The sequence below is a fragment of the Phascolarctos cinereus genome, unplaced genomic scaffold (genome assembly GCF_003287225.1).
Source record: "Phascolarctos cinereus isolate Bilbo 61053 unplaced genomic scaffold, phaCin_HiC Scaffold_1;HRSCAF=81, whole genome shotgun sequence".
Taxonomy (NCBI): domain Eukaryota; kingdom Metazoa; phylum Chordata; class Mammalia; order Diprotodontia; family Phascolarctidae; genus Phascolarctos; species Phascolarctos cinereus.
Genome location: NW_027555514.1, coordinates 59260839 through 59284520, shown reverse-complemented (window position 1 = coordinate 59284520; position 23682 = coordinate 59260839). Strand labels below are relative to the sequence as shown.

The following is a 23682-nucleotide window of genomic DNA, read 5'->3' as shown; positions in this document are numbered from 1 at the left end:
CAGAGCAAAAAGAGAAGAAAAGAATTGGATAGATTTAATTTCACTGATCTCAAATGGCTCAATTGTTCAATATAACAAAAGTCATTTTTTTCAAGACCAACATTCCACTGGTGTTTCTATATGCTATAATTTAGGGAAAACCATCATCTCAGAAAATTCAAAATGCAGGTAACACAGCAGAAAGATAATGGGGTGGTAAGCTATAGCATGTTAGCAATAATAGCTTGTGTATAAGAAATGGTTTAAAAACTATCATCCTGGAAATCAAGACCTAAGGATGTGGGCTAGTCATGAAGCAAGAATGAGGGATAACTGATTAGTGCTACCTTGGTAATCACAAAATATTAAAAGAATGGCAGGAAGATCTATACAAATAGGGTAAATCATCTTTTGAGGTTTTATGGAAAGATATGGACAATAATTACAGGCTGAGAAGCCACGAATGACTTTCCATATGCAAGGATAAGAGAAGAGCCATGTCACTAAGATTATGGATATTATTTAAGGATTGAATACTATCAAAACAGAAATATTTTCCTTCTTGAAGTAAAGATATTTAAAAAACCATCATCCCACATATATGTGTGTATGTATGCTTATTCAGACATGTACATACAAAATAAGATCCTTTTAATAAATAATGCTGCTTAAATTTCTTTGCCAATGACTTGAATAAAGGTATACAGGGTATCCTCATCAAATATGCAGATAAAATAAAGCTGGAAGCGACAGACAGCTAACACACGATCAAGATCCAAAAAAATTCAGACAGTAACAGTATCAGACCCAATCTAATGAGACAAAATTTATGAGGGATACAAGGTTTAATACTTGGGTCCAAAAAACTGATTTGACAAATATGAGATGGGAAGTAAAAGGTTAAACAATACATTTCCTAAACAAGACCTAGGGATTTTGGTGGCTCTTCAAGCTCAAGAAATCAGTGGTTTGGCGTGGCAGCCAAAAAAGCTATCATGATCTTGGCTATATCAAGAAGTTCTCAGCTTCCAAGCAAAAGGAGGTGAAAGGCCCTCATGGCTCTTGCCTGGTCAGACTACATCTGGGATGTTGTGTTGAGATCTGGATACCACATTTTAGGATAATGTCCACAAGAGAATTATCAGGATGGTGAAGGGCCCTGAGCAAATGTCATATGAGGATAATTTAAAGAATATGAAGACATTTATTCTGGCAAAAACTCATGAGTTTTTGAAGTATGTAAAGGAGAGGTCAGACTTGTTCTGTTTGGCCAAAAAGGCAGAATTAGAAACAGCAAAGCTTCAATGATGCATATTTAGGTTTGATGTAAGGAAGAATTTCCTAACAATTAAAATAATCCATAAATAGAATAACATGCCTCTAGACAAAGCTGGATGAAGCAATATCTCCTCTTAATCACTCTATACCCAAACCTGAGCCTTATTCTTCCTTCTGACCTCACAAAGAGTACTCCAGTTTTCAGGTTGATTTTGCATGTTTTGGGACATTAAGAGCTTGGTGTGAAGAATTTGAATTTGTCTATGAACTGAATGTAGAAAAACCATAATTAGGATATTTGGACATAAAACACAACATGGACATCTATGTATTTATCTGTTACTCTCTTCTCCTTATGAATGAGCAGGATGCTGGTGGGTACAGTCACAGTGCGCTGACCCTGGAATCAGGAAAATCTGAGTTCAAATCCAGCCTCAGATATTTACTAGCTGTATGATCTTGGGCAAGTCATGTAACCTGTCTGCCTCAGCTTCTTCAATTATAAAATGGAGGTAATAATAGCATCTACCTCCCAAGGATGTTGTGAGGACCAAATGAAATAATATCTGGCACATAGAGGGCACTATATGGTAGCTATTGCTATTATTATTTTTGTTGTTAGTACCATAACCACAGTGGAATATTATTACAACCATCCCGGATCAGGGCTCATGAATGAGAATTTTATAAGTCACAATACCTTATGGTTTACTCCTACAGTCCTGAGGGGAGAAGCAGTCAATTACTAAATAGGGACTGAACTCATTGGTCCTGTATGAGTTGGAAATAGGCTCAGAGAGGGTGTGCTACACAATTTAATCACATATTTTGATGAACAGTCAAAAGGTTATCTCCATGGAGGAGGGGAAGCAATCATTAAATGAATGAAAACTGTGACAAAATATTAAACAATCCATTCTTGATTATTCAAATTAAAATATTGTAACTACTTCCCCTAAGATGACCATCTTAGAATTTTTGGTCTTTCTGATCAGAGGCAATTAATGCTTCTGTGGATAGAGGCCTGGAGTAAGGAAGAACTAAGTTCAAATCTGGCCTCACACACAAGTTGTGCTGACCTTGGGTAAATCATTTAACTTTGTCTGCTTCAGTTTCCTCACTGTTAAATGAAGAACATAATAGCACCTACCTCCTGGGGTTTCTGTGAGAATAAAACTAAGATAATATTTCTAAAATGTTTAGCTCAGTGCCTGAAACAGAGTAGATGCTAATTAAATGCTTGTACCCTTCCCTCCTCAATTCTGACTACAAAGCAAGCACTAACAGAAAGCTTGAACTTACTGTTGTTACCTTAAACTCAAGCAAAAAACTATGCAGCTGAAATGGTCATTTGGTAAACACAACACAGAGATAAAAACAAAATTTGGATGAAGAAGGAAAGGTTATGGTTCAAAATATGTATTCCTCTAAAAGTTAAAATACTGAGAGTTCTAAATGACAACTAAGGAATGAAGATAAATATGATTTTTTAATACCTAAGATCATACAAGACCAAACCCTTTTACGATCCTCATCCTAGACGGGTGCAACTCTCCAGAACAGTGTTCCATAGGAGTTAGTAGGTAGTATTTCAGTATAACAGGGTACATAGCCAAGAGGGATGCTAGTGAGCCTATTTCTGACCAGGAACGATGAGAGAGTTGGTCCAATGGGAACACAAAGTCTTCTAATTGGCCCAAGTGCTAGAAATGAGGATGGGCAATCTCTCCTTCTCCTCCCAAGTGGCTTCAGAATAAGGAATGCTCTTGGAGTCAGGAGGATCTGAGTTCAAATCTGGCCTCAGACACCTGACACTTACTAGCTGTGTGACTCTGGGCAAGTCACTTAACCCCAAGTGACTCACCAAAAAGAAAGAAAAAAGAATAAGGAATGCTCTGAACTACTGAGTCAGGGAGGGAAAGTCTACCCTATCTCTCACAAAATCTCTATGTGGACCTGATTTCAGGGCAAATCTTTTTCTATTATGTTTCTTTTATCCTGCTCTTAGGTGAACAAGTAACTGGAGATGTAACTGTTATGTTAGTGTGCTTCAAAGCATCAGAAGAGCTATCAGAGAGGTCCACTCAGCAAGGGGATCTGGTAGAAGACATCCCTGGAGCCAGTAGCAGCAGCTGCTAAGTTTGGTAAGAAGCCAGTCCTGAGTAGTGACCAACCTGACTCAATCCAACAGTGGACTGATCCATCAGCCAAAACACTGTCATCAAGCAAGAAACTAGTCCAGCCAAGCAAGACAGCAACTGGTTCATCAGCAACACCACACCAGAAGCAAACTTGGTGGGGACCCTCCAATGGGACCAAGAATCATCAGATATACCTCTGCCTGACATCATCCCTTTCTGTGTGCCTCATTGTCACGATATTTTAAATTTGTGCCTTCAGATGGACTCTGTGGGCAATTAGTGAAGGGTGTGCACCTTCTGGTCTTGGGGGAGCTGTTTTATAACTATTGCTCTTGCTATAACTCTTGAGTAAATACAACTGGTTAATCAATAATGGAGTGAATAATTGCATCAGAGCTCATGAGTAAGAATATTAGAAGTCACAGCTCCTCAGAGTGATTCCTAGATCCCTGAGGGAAACAGTAGTGGCTCACTATCTCAGGATCCAACCTACTAGTGAATTATGAGTTGGAAGTGGGCCCACACAATGTACTACACAATTATATCACACAGACTGCTAAAAAGTCAGAAGGCTATCTACATGGGGGAAGGGCCCATAATCATTAAATGAATGAAGATTAATTATGAAAAAAGATCAAGAAATTCATTTTTTTAAGTCAAACTTTTATAATAACTCCTCTTAAGATAATCATTTCAGAATTTTTAGCTCTTCTTACCTAGATATTTTGAAGATCTAGAGTCTCTAAATAATGAATGAGGAGAATTAAAGGAGAATGAAATGAAAGGCCTGAGGTGGGGAAGAGGGCAAGTGTTTCAAGGACTCAAAAAGCAGACAGAATAAAAAACAGTCCTCTGTAGTTGAAGTACAACATTTCATCAATAAAGTTACAATTGGGCTATTCTTTTTTTGCTGTAATTTTTATATCCTATGCTATATAAATTTGAAAATCTATAAAATAAAAAGTTACAATTATTTAACTTACTTTCTCAGTAGTAACCGTCAAAGAAGGAACCAAGGCTGGTGATGGTTCTGGTTGTTTCTTATGTTTTTGTTTGTGTTTGTCTTTTTCTTTATATTTCTAAAAATTAAGAAAAGTAAAGTACAGGTTTAGGTTCATATGATGATCCATACTTATTTTAGCACAACAAAAAGAGTAAAGTTTTTTTTTCTTTGTTTTCTTGGTGGTGGCAGCAGTAGGTGGGAGATAGGGTGAGGGGAATGTGATTGGTAGACAGTATTTAATCATTCAAAATATCTGACTGCAAAAAATAAACTAAGATAAATCAACTGCTTCTATCAGAATGATCTTAGGGTTATTCATAACAGCAGTTTTCCATACATTAAAAATTATATAAAATAAGCACTTTAGCTTCTAGCCTCAACTGCTTAGACCAAAAAATGCAAAATAATCTAACCAACTGGACTGTTCAAGATATGCTACATATAGATGATGATACCTAAATAAATAAGAACACCTGAATCTTCTGTCTTTTATAAGCATCAAGTTAAATGGAGGAAAGGATCAGAAAAGAATATAAATAACTGGTTCAAACAACGCAGAAAGTTCCATAGGATACACAAAGTGCTATGAGGACCCAGAGCAAGATCACAGCTCATCTGGTTAAACAGAAAATCAGGGAATAACTTCACAGACAAAGCATTTACATCAGGACTTTAAAGGTGAGAATATTTTCAAAATGGAGAAGTGGGAGACAGGCATATCAGGTAGGAAAACAGCACAAAGGAGGAAGAGGAGACTAGGAAATATAAAGTGTGTTTATGGAACAATTATGTAGTCCAGTTTGGCTACAGCATAGAGTGAATAGTCAGTCAGTCAGTCAATAAATGTTTAATATGTTCTGTGCCAGGCGCTATGCTAAGTGCTGGGGATAAAAATATTAGTTTAAAAAAAGGGGGGGAGTCCTTACCCTCAACAACCTTACAGTCTAAAGGGCGGAAACAACACACAATAGAAAGTTGAAAAGCTAGGGATGGAGGAGTACCTAGTAAGAGGGCATGATGGAGAAGACTAAAAGCAACGCAGCTGGTGGGAAACAGGAAGAATACTGTGCTGAACTCCTTTTTAAACAGCCTTCAAGTTCATGGCTCTGTCCTCAGGCCAAAAAGTCCAATCAAAAGGGCAGATGTGACTAATGAGATATGTGTACCAGGCAGATTCAAACATGCAGAATAATGGGATTTCCCAATGGTGACATTCCTAGAGAAGAAAAGCATGATGTGGAAGTCCAAAGAAGTCCAATAGCAATATAACTGATGGGAAATGGGGAAAAGATTATGCTGAGTCCCTTTCTTAAACAGAGGCCCAGTAAAACTGGGAAGCAAAGAAATAAAACTAGAAAGATCAACTGTTACCATACATAAGAATGCTAGCCTGAGGAATTATTACATAATTATGTAGGGAAAGAGCATACTGAAGATTTTAAAAAGATTAAACTAGCAACAATATGTAATCCAATACACACAAAAACACTTTTTACATTTATAAAGCATCGAATGTTGAACACTGTCCTAAATACTGAGGAACACTGAAATTTTAGATAAGACAGAGTTCCTGTCCTCATAGAGCATATAATCTGGTAGGGAGATATGACTTATGACTATATAACACATCATATATACAAAAGCACATGGACTGCATTAGACCTAAGATCTGGAAAGCTCATTACTGATAGGGAGAAATAAGAGGTTTCCTAGAAGAGGTAAGACTGCATTTGAGGTAAGTTTTATGAAGTAAGTCAAAATCCAAAACTGAAGAAAGGAATGCCATTCATGAAATGAAGAACAGCATGAGGAAAGGCACAGAAGTAGTATAAATGACAGTGTTGGTGAATGGCACATACGGCAGAAACATTAAGTAAACAAAGAAAAATCATATGAAATAAAATCAGAAAGAGAGGAAATGACTTGAAACTTCACTCACTAGGCAAGGGGAAGAAGCCACTGAAGATTTCCTGAGAGTAGAGGTGACATGTCTACACAGATTCCCAAACTTCATCTCATAACAGAATAAAAGATAATGGAAAAGGGAGAGTTTGTTAAGGTGGAAAGATTAAGAGACAAATGGTATAGATCCCTATTCCAATGGGAAAAGGGAGGAAGGGAAGGATGGGCTAGATAATATGGAGATAAAACTGAGAGGACTTATGCATGTCAACAAAGAGGAGTCAAAAGTAACATCAAAGTTTTGAATAGAGTGTAAATGGGAAGGTCAATTAAAAAAAAAGATGATAAAAAGAAAAAGGTCCAAAAATTCCTACTCAGATGCCTCATCACGGTTTGAAGTTGAAGGTTTAGGAGAACCAAATCTTTGATAGGTTCTACCTAGCTAGAAAAGCTTTGAGTACTATCACAGCAACAGAAATGGTTTACTTTCAAAGGGCATAATGTGGAGTCATGCCAGCAAACTGGAAAATACCACAAGCGATTTCATTGTAATCCACGAAAATAAAACAACAACAACAAAACCCTCACCTATTTGCACAGGAAAATTTGACCCTGATTCCTGTCATAACAGAAGGGAATGACAGAAAAGGTATTTTTAAAAAATCACTTCCTTTCTAGATTGTCCATTAACACTAGCTTAACTGTCGGCACTTGAAATATAAAAATCCTTATCTGGTGACCAATAGGAAGAGAATCGGAATCTTATCAATCTTGGTATTCTTGCTATAAAGAAAATCAGAAGAACCCTCTTAGACATCCCTTAGAACTCCCTTATCTAAATTAAGTTAACATACATTTTCAAACTCAGGAATTTCAATGCAAGAGTATGTAAGGAAAGACAACAAAAAATGTACTAGAAAACATGGTTTAGGAGTAAAAAACAAGAGACCAATATATGCAGACTAAACACTGAAATGCTTGTATCTATGGATGATGGTTAAGTTCATAATATAAAAAAAGTTAACCCCTCCCAAAAAATTCAGAAGTCATTGAACATATAAATACACCATGACAAAAATTAAATTTATTACAAATGATAAGAAATGGTTACTGATATGGGAGTCATCTCTGAAACAGCTGTATGAAGTAAAACCATCAATTTGTTAGAGCAGAAATCAAAATGACCACCAAATTAGAAGATTAAAAATCATGCCATGTAAAACAACTTGGAAAGACTTAAGAACTCTGATTGGTGTAATAACCAACCATAATTCCAGAAGACTAATGATGAAACACGCTACAGACCTCCCAGAAGAGAAGTGATGGACTCAAGATGCAGAATGAGACTGACATTTTGGACATGGCCTGGTGTGGGAATGTATTTTTGTTGACTAGGTATATTTGCTACAAGAGCTTTATTTTTATTTTACTTCCAATGCCATTGTCTTAGCTAGAAAGTATTCTGAAGTGCTAATTCACTGAGTGGAGTAGAAGGGTATAATAGTAAAGGGCAACACAACTTAGAATATAAACTTACTTGAAAATTTTAATTTTTTCCTTTTAATCTTATTTTGTTATCTTTTATTTTTACATACTTTCATTCCCAAAGATTAAAAAAAGAGGGGGGAAAAGCAGTTTAGGGAAAACTAACCAGCACAAAAAGGAGGTATATTTTTTCAATTCTTCTTGAGAGGTAAGACTGGTTGTTATTAATTACAAAATGATCACAGTAATTTTTTGGAACACTTTTCCCTATTACATGTTAATGAAACTTGTGGAACTAGGAATGGTTTAGGACCTGAGAAGGTGGCCTGAAGAAAGGTAGGATGAAGCCTGGATAAGATGAAATTAACAGGAGGATCTCTCTTTTCCAGATGCCAGGATGATGGTATAAGATTATCAACAATATTATCAATTCAAAGAATGAGGAGCATTGAAGGGAAAAACAAGTCCACAGACACTTCGCAAGAGATCCAATGAATCTAAGTTCTTCCAAGAGAACAGATGAAAAAGAACAAATACCTGTTGAGTTTTCTGTAAGTTCTTTTCTCTACAATGGTAATGGAGTCATTTGGACTCTCATGATAGTTCCCCATGTGCTGCAAAAAAAATAAAAATAAGGGGCAGCTATGTGGTGCAATGGATAGAGCACTGGCCCTGGAGTCAGGAGCACCTGAGTTCAAGTCAGGCCTCAGACACATAACACTTACTAGCTGTGTGACCCTGGGCAAGTCACTTAACCCCAATTGCCTCACCACCACCCCCCAAAAAAAAGAAAAGAAAAAAGTCTGCTAGAGACAAGCTTGATGTTATTGAGGGAGTGATTCTCAAATGTGAAAGGGAATTACCAAGCACTTACAAAATGTTGCAGACATTACTGCTTCCCAAAAAGTGCTTGAGATAAATACCTTTCACGTCTATAAACTCTATGACAATAAGTTAACAGTCATGTTGAATTCATCCTTGATTAAAGTATGGCCAAGAAAAAGATAAGATTTTATAAACATTCCACAGAAGAGCACACCCCTTCAGTTAAACAAGTGTAGGGAATAAAAAAAAAATCTCACTGTGTTTATGGTTTGTTAGCTTAAAAAGCATTTCATTTGGTACAGCAAAATACTATATTAAAGAGTCTCTTCCAAAAAGATTTGTCTCTTAAGCAAAAGTTAAAATCATTTAAGGTTCCCTAAAAATTCTAACCACAGAGCCCTCTATCCAAAGACCCTCTAATGTGCAATTCTTTTCATGATCCCAAGCTCCCACCTAAAACAAAGGTTCATCTTTTTTACCCTCAATATTCTTATTGCTGAAAGTCATGAAAAATTCTCAAGATTTATATCTAAAGATCACCCAAAGGCAAGGAAGAGAGATACGTGAAAAGTACAACTATAGTGTGACACATGAATTAAGAATTAAACACCAAAAGCAGCATAGCAGATATAATCAGTGATATATACCCAGAAAAGGTGGTGAGATGGTCATGTAGCTTAAGCCAAGGTTAAGTAAGGAACAGCCTGCATACTCCACCACTAGCCACACAGTGGCAATCAATTAACAAACATTTATTAAACCCTTACTATTTACTAAGCACTATGTTAACCACTGGGGATACAAAGAAAATGCAAAAACAGCCCCTAACCTAAAGGAGCTTACATTCTAATATTCAAGCATGGTAAATGAAGGCCAATAAACAGCCTGCTGTGTGGACCTACCTCTGCCCCTCCCCCCCCATAGGGGAGAATGAACACACAGAATGAGAAGGTATAAGAAGGGCACTCATCTGTTCTGCTTAAGTTTCCATACTCATAAGATTAGAGATTCATCATCATTATCTTCACCAAGATGTATATAGTTTCTTTAAGGATTATAAAGTGCTTTACATACATTATTTCACTGTTCTTCAGTTAGCCAAATAAGGTAAGGGGAGAGCTATTATCATTCCTTTTTTACAGATAAGAAAACTAAGAATCAAGAAGGTTAACCCTAAGTGTCTGAGGTGGGATTCAATACAGTTCCTCTTGACTCCATGTCTCAAACTCTATCCACTGCTAAACTGCCTCTCTCAAAATATTCATGAAAGTATATTTCTTCAATCTACCCAGGTAAGGATACATACAAGGACAATGGTAAAGTCTGGGAGGGAAAGGTCATTGTTGTGTTGAATATTCCACTAGAATATCCAGCTAGAACATCCTGTAACTGGAAATTTGAGTCTGGAGCTTGGGAGAGATGGTATAGGAATAATACAAATCTACCATAGAAGGCAACAGGAAGACATAGTATTGTAAGCTCCCTGCAAGATGGCGATAGCTGAAGACATGGCTGCATAATGAATTTTAATGTAACAGAATACAGAAAGCACAATGAAAAGGTTTTAGATTCCACGCTGCAACTAAGAAAACACTGCTTGTCAAGTTTAGTATATCAAACAATATACACAATCATTTGGAAAGTCTGTTAAAACGTTCCCCCTTTTTTTAACTACATATTACATACAGGCCAGATTTTCTTCATAATACGTCAACCAAAACATATTGCAACACAATGAATACAGAAGCAGATATGAAATCCAACTCCCTTCTCAAGCCCAGATACAAGAGATTTGCAAAATTACGTAAAACAATGTCACTCTTCTAAATTCTTGTTTTTTTAAATATAGCTTTTTAATTAAAAAATATTGCATTAATATGTAATAGGTTTATTACTAGTTTTAAAGAAATTAGTTTAAAATAATCAAATTTTTAATATGGTAAATATTGATAAATAAAACTCAAATAAACAAAAGCTCTTCAAGGTCCTCAATAATTTTTTAGTGTACAAAGGGGTCCAGTCCCAAGACCAAAAAGTTTCAGAACAATTACCCATCTCATATCGATGAAATCACAGGTCCAGAGCCTAACCCTAAACATATGACAATGTATGGCTTATATATAATTGTTTTTGAAGGAATAAATTTAAGATACAATTTGAAAAAAAAAATCAGACATCATGAATAGCTAAACCAATGTTTCCCTTGGCTGCCATCACTTGCTGATTGGCAAAGGCAAACTCATATTTGATGGCTAAAACAATTGCTGGGTTCTTTTGGCAGGTCACTATGGTGACTGCTTTATATGCTGTTAATTTTTTTTTAAATAGGAAATGATGAGAAAGACCTTTGTCTTTTTTCCACTTCCTATTTTTCTGCATTAACAGCCTATTTGATTAGGTCACATTGAAGGTACTCCAGTTGTTCAGTGTCTTCTCATCTTCAGCCTTTCTTCTAACTTAATGTTGATTTTGACCTTTTCCCTAAGCAGTCCATGGTCTGACTATACACAGACAGCTGACTGTGAAATGATATCCACATAAGCAACCCAGTTATTTTCTGTCTTTTCAGAGAGTTAATTTCTTTTCTGTGTGTGACATTCAGTACTTGTTATGTCCACTGCCTTCTGGAATGAAGAAATCACATAGAGAGGCATGAGACCTCTGTATAGTCTACAAGACTTTGACCTCTTTAATTTCTCAACACTGAGACATTTTCCAACTTTTTTTTTTAATCATTCTCCCTTTTACACAGTTTCATTCAGGTAACCAAATATGAAAATATGCGTTGTCTTAGTTTGGCCAAGTTCTTCATAAAATTTCTCTATTTCTTAATCTTCTGTCACAGGTGTTGGCATAATAAGTTTCATTTATCTTCATTGTGGTTTTAGTTATGCTCATCATAAGCAATGAAAAATAAAATAACCCACTGTCCCATGGAAATGATAATTTTCACTGTCTTGAGTATGTGATGAAACAAACTCTGCAAACTCCTTTGTTTGCACTACCTCCCCAAAGAAGACAGTAGCATCATCCTTCCATTTAGCTGCAATTTTCTTTTTATTACTGTAGTTGTTCATCACGAGAATATAAATATTAACAACAACAGCATGCCAACTGAATGATTACTGGAAAAACAACCCCAAAGAATACATATTCATTGGTAAAACACTTTGAAAAAGAAATAACAATATAAAACAGCAAAAAGTAGCAGAATCAAACACAAATAGAAAGTGTGGTGCAAGACCCAACTGAAGAATATCCTTCCAAAATCATTCACAGATAAAACTGCCAAGAAGACAAGAGACAGAAATTAAACCTGTTTGTCAACTTTTCTATAACTGGGCCACCGCATTAACTGCTTCCTTTGATGAACCTCTCTTCCCTTTCAGATACTCTGCCTGATCTCATTCCTCAACGATTAGCATTCTCCTACACCATTTCACTCTTCCTATTCCAGTGATGCTGAATATCCATCTATCAAAGGACTAATTCCTCTCACCTATCCCAGCTATCTGCTTCCTTATTCCTATCCATTTCATGCCTACCCTAAATCTGTCTGCATGTTTCCTCATGTGCTCCCTGGAATTCCTGCTCTGAACCTAAGTTCTTTTCATGTTAAACCTTTTCCTTTATCTGTTCTTCTATATTCTGGTGCTCACTGAAACCTGACTCCTTACCAATAGCACTGTTTTTCCCTAGCCACCCTTTCTAATTCTGGCTACACTTTTTCATGCCCTAACTTATTGGATGATCTGGCAAGGGGGTCAAAACATTCATTTTGTTTAACACTGCCATTTCAAGGTTCTACCTCCAACACTATTAACCAGAAACTTCTTACACCAACCTCTAGGTCATTCTCCCTCCTTTCTCAATGTATTAAATACCTGGTTTATGGTCATTTTCTCCACCCCAATTCCAGCCCTTAAACCAGGAAACTTCAACACCCACACCCACCCCTCTACATTCTCTCTTGCTTACAAATACTTTTAACTTTTAAGTTCCTTAATCTACTCAACCACTAAGGACCTACTCCTCCAATCTACTTCAGCAACACATGGTTATTTCTTTTTAATCTCCTGATAAGAGATTATCCTAGATTTTCTGATAACCACAAATGTTCTATTTCCAGAATCAAGGACTTCAAGATTCCTTTACCTGACCATAACCTATCATTCCATCTTTCCCTATGCCTTTCAATCACTAACTATATTTTTTATACTAAGACCATGAATGCCTCCAACGCCTTTAATATTTTATCAAGCCTTTACTCTTGCACTAGCTACACTCTCTCTCAACTTCTCAATCTTTACCTTTGAGAAACCGACCATCAAAACTCTATGCTACCCTCAACTCTCTAGACCTTGTCCCCTTGTACAAACACAAATAAGACTCATGCAAACACCATACCTGAATAATTCCCATCATCTATTTATTTTTCTACTTCCATAGGCTGCTAAGTAGTTCTGGAAGAAGTCACAAAACCACTACAAATTTATACAATCTGATCCCAACTGTGCCCTCATAAAAGGAAGGAAGGAAATTACTCCACTGCTCTTATTGATTCTCTGCTTCAGCTATTTTAAACCTTATCTTTCCTCAAGACTTTGAAGGCACGACCTCCCTCACTTCATGACTGAGAACTTCAACTTACTTTTCAATAAAAATTCATCCATTAACGACATCCCTTTCATACTATTATCTCTTCTTTCACTCCAATAATCTGATGGAGAGGGGGTACCTCTGCTGGTCAAGGCCAAACCCTCTCTGTGTCCTTGATGTCATCCTTTACCTTTTCTTCCAGAAGACTGCCTTTCGATCACTCTTTCACACATCTTCCATCACTATATACTGGCCCCTTTGTTACCTACAAATACACTCAAGTCCATGTCATCATCAAAAACAAAAACAAAATCAAAAAAAAAAAAACCTCTCACTTCATCCTACAATCCCCAATAGCTATCTTCCTTTACCTCAACTTCCCTTCTCTGCTAAATTCCTCTAAAAAGTGATCTATGCTCAGTGCCTCCAGATCTTGTCTCACTCCTTAAAATCTCACTGAATTCTGGTTTCTGATCTCATCATTTGACTGAAATTGCCTTCTACAAAGTTATCAATTGTATCTAAATTAACAAGTCTAACGGCTGTTTCTCAATCTTCATTGTTCTTGGTCCTTCTGTAACATTTAAAACTGCTAATCACTTACTCCTCTTGGATACTTACTCTCTTTCTCTGAATTTTCAAGATCCTGCTGTCTCTTGATTCTCCTCCTACGGGTCTGACTGCTCCTTTTCAGTCTCCATTCCTGAATGTTCATTTTTATCATGCTCCCTAAACTCTAGGTATTTTCCAAGGCTTTGTCCTATGCCCTTTTCTCTCCACACTGTCTCTCCTTAACTATCTGATCGTTTCCCGTGGGTTTAAGTTATCTCTACATAGATGAATCCAAGATCTCTAACAAGCTTTAGTCTCTCTTTGGAGCTCCAGTCCCACACCTGCAACTACCTATTGGACAAGCAGGACTAAATGTCTCAAAGACATCTTAAATTCAACATGTCCAAAACAAAACATTATTTTTACATCCAAACAACCCTTCTTTTGAATTTCCTTATTACTGTTGAGGGTGCCACCATCCTCCCAGTTATCCAAGTTCACAATGTTCTCAAGTATTCACTCACCCAGCATGCCTAATCATTTGCCAAGACTTTTCAATTTTACCCTCAAAAATTCTCCAGTATACCTTCCTTTCTCACCGATTATTGAACCACCACCCTTGTTCACTTTTCACCTATTGACATATCATTGCCTATTCTCTCCACTACAATCTATCTTCCACAAAGCTAACAAAATTATTTTTCTAATGCATAAGTTTGACTGCACTCAAATAAAATTCAGTGACACCATCACTACCTTCAGATAATTAGGTGGCACAATGGATAAGCAACAACCAATGACTAAGCAATCACCCCAGTAACTAACTCAAAATTTCCTTTTATGGGCATCCAGATATTGTGGTAGATAGAATACTGGATCTAACATAAGAAAGACAGTCGTAGTCACTTTCTGGATGTGACCTTGGGCAATTCATTTAATCTTTGTTTGCCTCAATTTCTTCATATGTAAAATGGGGATAACAGCACCTACCTCTCAGAGTTATTGTAAGTATCAAATGAGATATTTGCAAAGTGCTTTGCAAACCTTAAAGGGCTACATAAATACTAGTTCACATCATTAATATTTAGAATAAAATATGGTTCCTGGCATATAAGACTCTTCCCAAATTGAACTATTCCTACCTTTCAAATCTTTTCACTTTACCATCCCTATATACTCAAAAGTCTAGTGATACAAGACAATTTCTAATTCTTCACACACAATGCTCCATCTCCCATTCCCATGTCTTTGTGCTGGCTATCCTCTAATACTAGAATGCTGTCCCTCCTCAGTTTTATCTCCTGACATCCTTGGCTCTTTTCAAGAAAAATGTCATCTTCTGCAGGAAGCCTTCCCAGTTGATTAAAGTTACTAGAGTTAAGTCCCTTTAAAGTTACCATCTTTCTAATCTGTATCTACAGAAAATGTTCCTATTCATTTATACTTTCTCTCCCCAGTTGTACATAAGTTCCCTGAAGGCAGAGACTATTTCCGTGTACTTTGTTTTCTTTGTATACCCATTACCACAATGTCTAAAACATAAAAAGTACTTAACAAATCCTCGATGATTGCTAATTACATTTTCATCATCAGTGACAAACCACTCACCACACATATGAACCCTAAAACCACAGGCCTATATTCAAGGAAGTATACTGAATGAATTTATTTTACAAGCTATTACAGAATGGGAAAAAATTACTAAGGACATTGCCAAAAAAGATAATAAAGAGAACATATATTCTTTATATATGTTATATATTATTATATGTTTTATATATGTTATATATTCTTTTTCAGAATATTCTATGTTTATCCTTGAGGATATCCTTCATGAAAATGAAAGGAGGAAGAATATACATGCAAATATTTGTAAATTAAGGTAACATTAAAACAATATGCTGATAAATTTTTTTGTTTTAAAAATGAGGAGGGAACACACAGTTGTCATAAACAAACTGCTATATTAGCCTCCCTTTTTACAATCAGATAACTGACAGAAAGGTTCGGGAAGTTCAAGGTGCTGCTGTGTTACTAATTGTTGATTATCCAAAACCAAAAATAAACCTTAGTATAACAAAAAACACCTAGAGGTTCTCCAGCAATAAGGACTCTGCCATGTAAATGTTGGGATTATAAAGATAATTTCGAGTTTGTTTAAAAAAATCTTATTACTAATATCAAAATGAGGTTTAAAATAAGACAATGTAAATTTACCATCAAGTGAGACATGAAATAGGGCAACGTATACTTACCATTCATCATTTACTTGCTTGGTCATGTGATCGTTAGATCTTAATATAAAAGCTCTAAATAGAAGACCTAAATCAAAAAGGCAAGTTCCTCCAGAAGTTCCTTCTTTGTGTACCTACCAGTAGATCAGATCATAAGACTCCCTCAATGCAAAGGGTAATATACCAAAAAGATACAGCACAACAATCTATAAAGCCAGTAAACAAGCATTAAGTACTTATTATGTGCCAGGGAAACAAAGAAATGTCCAAATAAATGGAAGGAAAAGTCTGTTGACAAGATTACACAAAGAAGTTGGATAACTAGTCCACTGAAATAACACATGGGGCAGCTAGCAGCACAGTGGATAGAGCACTGGCCCTGGAGTCAGAAGGACCTGAGTTCAAAACTGATCCAGACACTTAATAGCTGTGTGACCCTGGGCAAGTCACTTAACTCCAACTGCCTCACATAATAACAATAATAATAATAATAACAATAATAATAATAATAATAATAATAATACATAAGTACGGAGGGGGATAATAAGTTAGATATAGAAAGAAGACACAAATGAATGAACGGCATATGTAAAATTACATCAGGCTTTTAAAGATCCTATACTATTCCCTGTTGGGCTTCAATAAACAACCAGTTATTTCCAATAATAATCTATGTTCAAGAAATAGTACATGGGTTATCATCAAAGAAACATACGATTGGAAAAAAAAGTAGTAGCCCAGTCATACAATAGAAAGGAAAGGATGACAGACAGACAACCTGACAGCTACACTGGTTCCCACTAAATGTTAAAAAATCTAGAGGAAGGCCTTTAAAATATTGGGTCAATTCTCTTTGCAATTTGGCTTCTAATCTCGTCACTTAAATGTAATTACTCTCTCCACAGCTAATGACTATGTCTTAATTGTCAAATCTGACAGTGTTCCTCCCCTCCTCAGTCCCCATCCTTCCTGACCTATCCTGCCACATTTGACACTGTTGACCACCCCCTCCTCCTGAAATGTTCTCTTATTTTCCCTTCTGGTTCTCATTCTACCCATCTGACCTCTCCTCAGTCCCCTTTGCTAGCTCATCACTCATATCATACCCCTTAACTGTAGGTTGCCCAAGGATCTATCTGTGCCCTTTTCTCTCTACTCTCTTCCTAACTTCAACAACTCTCTATATAGAAATGTATGTATGCATGTATGTATGTGAATGTTTTCCACCAAACTTTAGCAAGCGTTCCAAACTGCCTATTTGAAACTTAAAGTTGAATGTCCTGGAGAAATCCAAAACTCATTATATGTTGAAAAGTGAACTCACTACTCTTCTCCCCAAATTCTCCCCTCTTCCTAATTTCCCTATTTCTGCTGAATATCCTTGACTCCTCATTTCACTAATTCTCATCCTACATATCTGATCAGTTTCCAAATCTTATTATCTTGACCTCTCTCTCCCTCTCTCTCTCTCACACACACACACACACCCTCATCCACTATTCTATTTTTTATCTCCATGCCTTTACATTGGTGGTCCCTCACACCGAAAATGTACTTCTTCCTCACCTCTGCCTTAAGTAAACCTTTTCCAGATAGCTCAAGTGCTACCTTCTACATGAACCCTTTCCTCTCACCCCCTCTCCCCAACTATTAGTATCCTCCCTCTCAAAGTATGTTATATTTTACTACATTTATTTATATTGATTCTCTATATTTATTCTATATATATGTTGTTGTCTTCACCCTTAACTATATATTCCCTGAGAGTAGGAATTATTTAGGAAACTGAAAATATTAAAGCACTCTATAAATGTTACTATGTAAATGTTAGCTATTATTTCTACTGTGTGCCAAGACATTAAGGGAACTGGAAAAGGGTGAGTTAAACAACCACTCCTCACAACATGGAAACTGTTGTAAGGAAAGGAAGTTGTGTGGCACACAGCTGAGGTTATTTGGGTTAACTTTGCAGACAGCAGGATTTATTCATACAGAACCAAGCTATGGGCCTTTTGGACAAAAATAATCTCAAAGTGGTTCCTGGGATTTTGGAAAAAACTTCTGAAATCTCAAGTCACCTCCTTCCCTGTTTTTACCTTCATGCCAGCCACTTTTATCTGCTTCTACCTTCCTACTTTATAAACATCTTGACCCCTGATTTTACACAGGGTTACGTAAACATATTTTTACTAAATGGATATTTTGTTTGAACATTCTTATGTCCACTGAGAGAAGTTGGCAAGACACTAAGATAACTTCTATCTGCCTCGAAGCAACTTTCTCAATCTGCTGCCCTGCCTAATCTCTAGCCTCAGGTGAAAGAAGAGCTAGACCTTCCTCTGAAGACTGCTAGAGACCAGAAAAGTCACCCATCTGTGCCAGCACTAGGCAACTTCTACCTCCTGATGCCAGCCTGATCTCCCAATGGTAATGTGAAGAGCTTCTGGGGCAACATTCCCTTTGACCCTGAACATTCCATCCCTTGCTGGTCTATCCCTTGAGGGAAGAAAAAGAGGAAAGTCAGTGGGAAATGGGACTTCTAACTTCCATCTGCTGCTGTTTCCTTCCTAATCTCCACCTTCCTAATCTCCAGTCTTTGAAGGGAAGAGTAGTGAAACGAGGCCTCCCACTTGATCATGCACCTTCCAATTTCCTCTGGGAAGAATGGCACCTTCTACTCAATGATGAACATTCTCACACCCAGTGATATCCTACACATCCCAAAAATTCTGGACCCTAAAGGTCATCACCCAAATCCCATTCCCCACCCCCACTTGATTCCTTATTCTCTTTTCCCTTAACCTGTCACACCCCAAAGTTCCAATCAAATGCTACCAAACCCTTCCCCTGTGTCTTCTGGAATGCTGTAAATACAAGCAAACTTTCCTTTATCCTGAATCTTCTCCTTTCCCACTGCTTCTTATCTTATAGTTATAACTGAAATCTAGCTCCCTTCATTCCCCTCCCCGGAAAACACAGCTTTCTAGCAACCTTTTCCAATAGTGGCTGCACCTTCACTTATTCCCCTGGGCTTGCTGATTTAGGAGAAGGAACTGGAATACCTCTTGCTCTCCCTTCTCCTCCTACCTTCATCACTCAATAACTACTCCTCCTCTGAGGTTCATCAAAATCCTGATATCTGTAGTCTACAGGCCTCCAAATAACTCTTCTTACTAACTCGCTGAATTTGGAACCAGGCTAACAATTTTTTTTCCTACCCTGCTCCTGCCCTCATACTTGAGGATGTCAACATACATAATCTTCCTCAAATAAACTAACCCTCAGTTCCTCAATCTACTAATTTCCTATAACTTACTCTGACAGCCCATCTCAGCCATACACAAAGACCGTCAGTCATACCTTTCATCTTCCCACAACTCAAAAACACTCCACACCTCTTTGTAGTAGAATTCTGAAATCCCGTTATCTGACCATAATCTTTTGGATTTACACCTTTTTCTCAGTCTTCCCTTTCTAAACCCCACTCTTAGCCCAAAATGCACCCTTCAATTCCTTGACCCCTCAGTTTTCTCCCAGGCCACCCTCCCTGCACTAGCCACTCTCTCCTCTTTCTTCATTTTTCACTCCTTGGTGAAGCAGTTCAACCCCACACTGTCCTCTTCTCTTGAGTCCCTAGCCCTATCAATTCTGCCCTGCCATCCACTGCCTTCCCTCCTATTCACATGCTGTTGAACAAACATAGAGAAAATCACACAGCCGTTCTGAGTCCACTAACTCACTAAAAATTTATGAAACAAAACCTCAACTGGGCCCTCAATGTTGCCAGTCACTCCTACTACCTCCCTTATCAATTGACTGTCTCATTTCCCACAGAGCTATTCCAAGTCCTCCAAATCTCCTGGGGCTCCCTCTCCTCTCATCCTCTCAGCTGAGAACCTTGCCTCATATTTTACAGAAAAAAACAGAGGCAATTGGCTATAAGCTCCCTCTTTTCCCCTCTTCCTCACGTATCACTTATATGCCTTTGCCACCGCCTCACAAGAAGTAGTAACCTAATTCCTCATCAAAGAAACCCCTCTACCTAAACAAGCTACATAATTCCATCCCATCGCCAACATATTGTCTTCCTTCAGCCCTACTCCATCACTTATCTTCAGTCTTTGCCTCTCTACTGGTTTATTCCCATACAAACATGCCTATGTTTCCCAACCCTGGGGAAAAAAACCCCAGTTTATTCTTCCATCCCCATTAATCAGCATTCTATTTCTCTTTTGTCCTTTGTAGCTAAACTCCTCAAAAAGGCCATCTAAAATAGGTGCCTCCACTCTCTCTCCTCTTATTCGCTTCTTAACTCCTTAAAATCTACCTTCAGACACCATTATTCCACTAAAACTGCTCTATACAAAGTTACCAATGGTCTCTTGACAAACCCAATAGTCTTTTCTCAAACCTCATTATCCTTGACCTCTCTGCAGCATTTGACACTACTGATCAACCTCTCCTCTTTGATACTCTGTTCTGGGACACCACTCTCTTCTGGTTCTCCTCCTACCTGACAACTCTTTCTCACTCTCCTTGGCTGGATCCTCATCCAGATCATGCACTCTAACCATCTCTGTACTATAAGTACCATCTGTACCATATGTCCTAGGCTGTCTTCCCTTCTCCCTATATACTACTCACACCTCCAAATGCCTTTCAGATATCTCAAACTGTATCTGACAGACCTCTTGATCTCACTATCTTCAAAAATGAATTCACTATTTTTCCTTGTCAGACTTCTCCCTTCACTAACTTCCTTACTACTGCAGAGGGCAATACCATCTCCCCAATCCCTCAGGCTTGAAATCTAGCTGTTATGTTTGACTATATCTCTCATCACTCCTTCTGTCGCCTCACCACTGTTTCCAATCTTTTTCCAAGAACTGTTGATTTCACCTTGCAACAACTCTCAAATACTACTAATTTTCTCCTCTGATACTGCCACCACTCTAAGGTAAGCCCTCATCACCTTACACCTGGACTATTACAGGCTATGTCCTGTATCTCTTCCCATTCCAAACCATCTTCCATTCAGCAGAAAAAATATTTTCCTAATGCACAGATCAAACATGTCATCCCCACCCAATGGTGTGGTGTTCAAAGTCCTTCATAACTGAAACCCTTCCTATCCAATTTTCTGACACCCTAATCCCCAACAGAGAGTCTTCGATCCAGTGCCAATGGCCTTCTTGCTTTTCTACAAATAAGACATTCTACTTGTAGGCTTTAGGAGTTCTCTGTCTATCTTCCATGCTGACAATGGTCTCCCTGTCTCCCTCTTCATCTATGCCAACTGGCTTTTCCAGATTCCATTCTGTCCTAACTAAAATCCACTTTCTACAGGAAGCCTTTCCTAATCTCTCTTTTAATTACTTCCTATCTAGCCTATAGTTTGTTTACTTACACACACACACACACACACACACACACACACACACACACACGTTATCTACTCCATTAAATGAATTCCTTGAGGGCAGGGATTGTCTTTTGCCTCTTTCCCAGCACTTAGTACAGTACTATTACTAGCACACAGCAGGTGCTTAACAAATGTTTAATGACTGACAGAATGGCTCTGAAAGATCCACTGAACCACTTGCAGAACTATGACCTGAACTATGACTTAGTTCTTATATTTGTATCACCAGAAGTTAGCACAAAGCCTCTAGGCATAACGTGCACACATAACAAAGGCTGGCTGATTAAGTAATTGATTGAGAATAGATAAGAAAACATGAACAAGAATCACTGAGGATGAAAAGACAGGGAAGAGTTTCAAGCTGAACCAATTAGAGGGAATAGCCATGTAAATGTGATTGCAGAATGATTCAAGTACTAAAGTATCAGAAGGAATGTTCTTCATTTACAAAAATTACGAGGTGACAATGTGGGAAGAAAAACAGCATAGTTATTCCAATATGTTTTATGGATAGGCAGCAGGCAGGGAAATGAGGCTCAGTTCTACCTGAAATAGAAGTTTGATCTCAAAAATGTTTCCTAGGAAATCCTTTCAATCCCTATTTAAGGATAATCAAAATTTGACATGTGGGTACAAGACACATGCTTTCTATAGTCCAAGATATTAAAGAAAATTCTTGATGTTACAAGCATGAGGACCATTAACACTCACATGTGCATGCATACATGTGCACACATGCATGTGCACATACACACACCAATCTTTATTATTACCCAGGGAATATTAAGGATACCATTTTTCTGAAGATGGGAAGAATAGTTACAAAACACAGAAATTATCTCAGCATCTTCCTAAATAATGAAAAGGGAATTCATCTCAAGAACAAATATAGTTGCCAAATCAAGTTAAGTCAAAATGCTAATAACCTAGAAAAAGAGAAAGTAGTATCTCTTCAGATTGTACTGAGAGTTAAAGTAAAACCATTCCAGATTACATGAAAATCATGCATGTATACAAAATCAATTTCTAAAATATTATCACATCCAGCTGCTATTTTTATTTTCACCTACAAAAATTAATGCCAAACAACCTCAGGAACATCATAAGCAATTTGTATAAAGAAAATAAAAGTATAACACAGATAATTCAAAATTTAAATCAAGCTCAATCTCATTTATACTTAACTGCTCTTAAGGGGAATATAATAATAGGTATTTGATGGTGATACTCATTTTGGGCTTAAGAGAGGCAAAATTATTGATATAATCCTCAATCACATTAGTTACTTATCAGGTAGGAGAATAAGATGATATAATCTCTAACAATTTTCATCTATTCAGTAACATACCATCTTTACTAAGTGGAACCGTACCACATAACAACAGCTGGTATTCAAAATAGCATTTTAAGGCTGAAGTTGTTAAAATGTAGTGAACACCCCTACAAGGCAGAAAATTAGACCTTTTAGGGACAGTAGGATCATCAATGGTCAAAATTATTGGATGTTATTGAGCATAAATCACACAAAAATAAATCCACTTTTTCCCAATGTAAACAAATCTAACTGAACAAAATTGAGATTAATGCAAAAAATTCATTCCAGCTGACAGTGAATGGACCACAGCAGCTATTAAATACAATAGTTGCAAAAGAGGTCAAATTTAAATACACTGCCAAATCTGAATGCTGACACAATCTGCCAGATGAGCTGCATAATCATGTTACCTGGTGAACTCAAATGTAAAATATCTAAACGTTAAATAACTTTTAGGGAGAGGTCAAAAGTAATTTAATATCTTTCATATTTCTCAATGTCATTCATTTTTATAAGTATACTTTTAATAAGTAGGTTTCTCCGTCAAAATGTAATTTTTAGATATTATAGTAAATCAAGAATAATTTCATTTGAAATGCTCAAGAAGTGATTTCAAATTTGTCTTAAATTATTAACTGAAAATACTTTTCGAAGCACTGGTACTACAATATTGTATTGCATAGTTAAAATTATTTAAGTAAAAGTTCCAGAACTTATCTGAATTAAAGGCATGCTAAAAAAAAATGCAAAGATTACTTAATTTAAAAAACTAGGATGAATTAGAAGATTCTTTTTAAAACAAAATCACATACCAAAATACCTGTATAGTAGCACATTACACTGTAAAACTGAATTGGAACTTTAAGATGGCTGCCCAGGTACCACATACTTTACTCCAGCAAAAATCTGAAATTTGTAATAAATAATGATCAAGAAGAAAAACAATT

At 37.0% G+C, this 23682-nt stretch overlaps 1 protein-coding gene across 1 annotated transcript in view; it reads right to left on the bottom strand.

Moving 5' to 3' along the window:
- The window catches only part of MLLT10 (MLLT10 histone lysine methyltransferase DOT1L cofactor), a 220463-nt gene that overhangs the window by 101482 nt on the left and 95299 nt on the right, over window positions 1-23682 (bottom strand). Inside the window, exon 9 of the mRNA XM_078151936.1 lies at window positions 4382-4477. Within this exon, the coding sequence (XP_078008062.1) occupies window positions 4382-4477 (96 nt within the window). The remainder of the gene's footprint in view (window positions 1-4381; window positions 4478-23682) is intronic.